The sequence below is a fragment of the Pteropus medius genome, unplaced genomic scaffold, assembly GCF_902729225.1.
Source record: "Pteropus medius unplaced genomic scaffold, Ma_sr-lr_union100, whole genome shotgun sequence".
In the NCBI taxonomy this organism is placed as follows: domain Eukaryota; kingdom Metazoa; phylum Chordata; class Mammalia; order Chiroptera; family Pteropodidae; genus Pteropus; species Pteropus medius.
Window position 1 is genome coordinate 10,351,748 of NW_024349803.1, and position 5,294 is coordinate 10,357,041.

A 5,294-nucleotide genomic window follows, 5' to 3' on the forward strand; every position below is an offset into this window, starting at 1 on the left:
TTATGGGAACTGCATTTTGAGTCCAGCTATTTATTGCATGCCGGATCTACTGGCATACTTTATCAGCTAATACTAACTGAAAATTTTAGGCTTTTCTTCCATAACATAGAAGGGAAAACCATTGCTGAAACCTGACTTCTAACCCCCACAATTTCAGCACCTTTAGAAACTTTACTAAGCTCATATCAGAAATAGTAAAGGAGGCCTCCTCAGTCCCAGCTCAAAGGAAGACACTTTTACAAGGATCAGGAGAGGTCAGGTCACTGCCCATGTTACATCTTTTCTGCTCCAACTAGCTACTTTCTTTCCCAGTCACCCTAACAAACCTACATCCCACATTGATCAGTATCAGGCACAATGAGAAGAATGAGATGAGATTGCAACTTTCTTCCTCAGTTTTGAGACATTGGAACCATGATACAGCCTCATCTCATGAGCTTTCAGCCCTTTGCATGGACCTTCCTCTCAGCACCTAAACACCTTCCTGGGTCAGTTTTCCTGCTAGTTTCCCAGAACCCTAAATGTCCTCCCAGTGTCCTAGAGCACTATATAAAACTTGCATGGCAATAGGAGAACATAAAGTATTCCAAATCCATGATAAATAGATGCCAGTGATAAAGGAAAACTACAGAAGGTCACTGGACTGCAGCAGGTGTAAGGGCAAGAGCAGTCCTTCCCCAGAAAACCTTAGGACGAGGAATGTATCCGGCAGGAGTTGGAAGTACCGGCTGACTGCAGATTTCTGCCGTTATGGTAGGTGCCCAGCTGGGCTCCCTCTGCCCAGTTCCCTTTGGGGATCTAACTTTTTAGACTTCCCGTACTACCATCTTTCAGCCACAGGCTTTTCCCCTTCATTATACTTTTGAGATGACGGCTAACAGGAACTTTGTGATTTCAGGGCCAAGACGGCACTGCAGCAGTACCTGGCGTGATGGGAGCACCCTGGGCACCTGCGAGCGTCCCACATCCTTGTTAAAGGAAGTACAGGAACTAGCCTCATTCGATTCCTTCTATTTGCACAAGTCACCTTGGACTGCAGGGAGCTGTTTTGCAAAAGCAATTTGGTAGGCTTAGATCTCAAATTCATCTTGAGAACATATTTTTGAGGTAGTAATTTCCTCAGAGGACTATTGTGTTTTCTTTTGTCTTGTTTTTTTTTTTTTTTTTTCTGAGCTACCTGGACTCTTTATTAGAACAATCAATCATTTTCCTTTGGACCTACAATTTTTTGCCTATGCTGCAGCCACTTTGTGAGTGAGAATGTGTCTGTGCACACACAGGTGTGTGTGTACGCGTGTGCGTGTGTGCACGTGGATCAGGATGAATGATGTATGTGGGGGGAATACCTCAAATTTTTCTTTTCTTATTTTGTGTGAAAATCTCTTTTCTACAGATTTTCCAGGGTTTAAGCATTGCTTGCTGTATAAAAAAACTTTACTGAATTATATACAGTTTGAATGAAATGTTATTTTAAAAACAAAACAATTGTTAAGTGTTCCATAAAGGTTATGTTGAATTTTGGTCAGATGAATATTTGTAAGTAAAAAATATATGCATTTCTGAACCTCAACTTACATAGATTTTCTTTATATATAAAAAAAAAGAAAAACAAAAAAAGAAAAAGATTGGCTATAGTTGGCCTGAATAACAGGCATGATATATGGTGCTGTGCAAAATAGTAAGCTAGCATCTTACTGCCGTCAATATCAGCCTAATTCAATAAGCTCTCAGGCTTCCAAGTCAGATGGACAGGGTGGAGTAGAGTGAGGGGACACATTTACCATAGGTTTTTTTTGAAGCATCAAAGGGAAATAGAACTACTGATAGTGAAAGCCCAACCGTGACTCTAGTGGGCTACCCTTGGCAGGAACTGGGCACCAAGTGCCCTAAGCCCCGTCATTGATATAGCAGTATCCGGCAGGATTTAGAACCAGTCATAGAACCTTATGCTCAAAATAAAGTAGGTCATCACTTCCTGGAAACAAAGTCCAATCACCTTGTGCTTCCGGAAACAGCATATATCACTGTGAAACTAAAGAAAGTTTTAGAGAACCATCTGTAGAAAGCAGCAAAGAACAGGATAGTTTAGAAAGCTGTTTTTCTCTTAGCTAACTCAGCAATTCCACACTAGTCATTTAGGACTGTTAGTGAGTGTCCTTTTGTAAAGTAAAATAGAAATTTTAGTAAAAGATGCGGCTAAGATCTTTTCCTGCTCGAAGCCAAAAGCACGGAAGTTTCAAAGAAGGAAAGGGACTCTCTCCAGGCAGACCGAAGATGACTTCTTTTCACAGCGGATATTGCTCAGCCCTTCTGTAAGCCCTTAGCTTGGCGCCTGCTCCAACATCTGGGTCAGCTTCAAGGTGAACTCAACAGAGGTTTCTCTTGACTGTTCGAAGGTAGAACGAGCCTTCCTTTTCCCTTTGTTAAAAGGTCAAAGGCCCTATGGCCAGGAAGCGGAGTCTGCGGCCCAGAAGCTTGCCACGAGTGTGTGCCACTGCAGGGTCCCAAGCACACCAGCCACTCCTGATGAGGTTGCTTGCGTTGAAGCCACCCCATCACCAACCTGTACCTTCCTTGGAAGATTCAAATATGTTTGATTGCAAATGAATGTTTTAAATGTATTTAATGCAATTTTTCTTGTTCTCAACATGACCACCCAAGATTCAAACACAGAGATTTCCAAGTGGTTATTTTTTTTAGAACATCACCGATTTAAAAATCTGTCACAACAATTATTTGGGTTTTGTGCAGCTATCCGTGTGCTAATGTGAGAGAGCCAGTTTAAAGAAAATCTAGTTTATTGGGAATAAAGCCTCATTTAGGCCCACTCCATTGACATTTCTAGTACTGAGAAAATATCCTTGTTTGGCATTTGTAACACAAGGCACTATAGAGTTGGTATTTAAAAGTACCAGGTAAATATAAAGAAACCGATAATGAATTGCTGAGACAATCTTGAACTCAGATAGCATTAGAAAGCTGAAGGCCCAATGAAGTAACACTTTCACACTTAAACTCTGTGGCTAAATCTTGCCTGTGGCTATAAACAAATGATCAAAGAAAAAGTGCTTTACTATATAATTAACTTTCTGATTTGAATGAAGGAAAATGTATTTATTAAAACGAAGCTGTTTGCTGCTTTACACAGGTGCAGTGTTCAGTCAGCAAGGAAGTGGGAGGAATGGGACGTGATCTTGTGTCTCCACCCAAGTTCTTAACTAAGCTTCTCGCTCTCTCTAATACTGCATTCTGTTTCTCCTTTTGTGCCCTGATTGTAACCCAAAATTTATGAACTAGAAAAGAATGTCCAATTTAATAAGTTGCATTTTTTTTCCTTAAGCACTTTATGCAGAACAGTACATGTTCTTCTGGTAGTGTTTGGATAATATGATTTTAACACATGCAAATAAAAGCCAAGAAAGATCATGGCAACTTCTATAAAGGAGTCTGTTTTCCAAATGTCTAGAACATTAGGAGACATTAGGAGATAATGTGTACTGGCTTCTATAACCTGTGATTCTTGGTGAATAAGAAACCAGGACGGGACTTTGTATTTTAGAGATGGCGGCTGGTGGTCAGTACAGATTCCAGGGGCATCTGTAGCATTCTGGGCACCCCTCTCTTCTTGGCCTCCTGAAGGCTAACAGACCCTTTACAGGTGGTCACTCCCAGCCACTGGGACCCCCCCATGTTGTTTCTACCTCCTCCGTCCTCTCCTCTTCCCTTTATGTATGCTGCACCTCCACTGCCATCACCTGCTGGCCTCGGGCCCAAAGTCTGGCAAATGACCAGCTGCACAGTGCACAACCGGCTGCTGTTGGTCTGCAGGGATCCGTGGGCGCGCTTCACGCAGTGTGCGCTGCCTTCTCCCCATCTCTAAAATGTAGAGAAGCTCCTCTTACCTCCTGGTCTCACTCGATACAGAGAGAAAGCCAAGGACATCTGCCCCAGAGCACGGGGAGAAGGGTGGTGAGTCAGTAGGCAGGGGAGGGAATGCCTCTGTCACAGGGGAAACTTGGAAGTGAGGCCTGAGAAAGGGGGAGAAGATAGGGGGACTGCCCCCAGATCCTGTTTGAGAGCCAACAGAGAGGACTTGCCACCTGGGATAGGGCTGGTGCTGCCCCAGTCCTACCCCAGGCACCGACTTTTCTTGATTGCTGAGCAAAGAGGCACATGTTAGTTCCTAGCATGAGTGAAAACTTGGTCTATGACCTGGCTTCAGAGAAGACTGAGGGAACCCCCATCCTCAAGTGCCACATCACGGCCTACTTGGGCCACATGCCTTTCTCCCTCTATCTCTGCAGCCCCTGGTTCCTGGCCTTGTCCACTAAGCAGTCACCTGCCCAGTCTCACTGAGGTGGAGAGCCAGAGCCAGTTTTTAGGAAGGAGCCAGCCCTCCACCCTGTCAGGCACTCACACCCAGGAGCTGAGAGGCCTTAATGCCCAAAACTGGCCATCTGCAGCCCCTGGTTTTCTTCTGTTGGAAGAACCCAGGTGCACAGTGTCTGCCAAGGAGGTCCATCCTCAAGAGTTGGCCAACATTGTAGCCACTCTCAGGAGTCTTCTCTTTCCCCTTCTGCCATGAACCTTCTAGATTCTGAGAAAAGAAATGCCCTACCATGTAATGGAAGGAAGGGCTGTGTCAACACCCCTCCCTCTCTAGTCCTGTCACCTAATGTGCCTCATGCTTGCTCTTTCCCAGCCCTGCCAGAAAGGTTGTGCCTCATGCTTGCTCTTTCCCAGCTACTTCCCAGAAAGGTTTAAAGATCATCACAGACACCAACACATCACCTCCCTCCCCAACAGGCTCAGTTCCCTCACCTACTCTTCCTCTCCCCTCTTTTAGAGACTTTGGTTCCTCCATTTCTCATCTCTCTCCAGTGATGAGATGATCTTCCAAGGAAGATCCTTGGCTTCCCAGCTTCTGGGGAGATAAGGTAGCCGTCAACTGAGTACACCCCCAAATAGCTCATTCAGAGCCACACAATACCCGTGGTATGGAAGACAAGGCATAGGGCTCCAGTGCTTCTCCAAAGCATGACCAGCTCTGAGGTGGGCACAGAGCAATTGAGCCCACTCACCCAGGGAAGAGCACAACCCGAAGGCAGGCTGGGGTTCCGTGGACTGGGAACAGTGGATTCAGCTTCCTCGAGGCATCCTGTCAGGGAGAGTTCCATTGTTTCACAAGGGGGCCTGTACAGATGCGGATGAGCACAATGGGCATTCGCGTTTCCATCCAGAGGTGACCCAAAGTCACGGGGAATACAGCCACCCACTCTGTCATAGGCTCTGGT

General features: G+C 45.2%; 1 protein-coding gene across 2 annotated transcripts in view; it reads left to right on the forward strand.

Moving 5' to 3' along the window:
* The window catches only part of ARMC8 (armadillo repeat containing 8), a 90,432-nt gene extending 86,996 nt beyond the window's left edge, over positions 1-3,436 (forward strand). Inside the window, exon 22 of one of the 2 annotated variants that reach the window (XM_039837259.1) lies at positions 899-3,436. In XM_039837259.1, the coding sequence (XP_039693193.1) occupies positions 899-932 (34 nt within the window). In that variant the 3' untranslated portion in view covers positions 933-3,436. The remainder of the gene's footprint in view (positions 1-898) is intronic. The other variant, XM_039837260.1, reaches the window with a different exon arrangement.
* Positions 3,437-5,294: the final 1,858 nt, after the last annotated feature.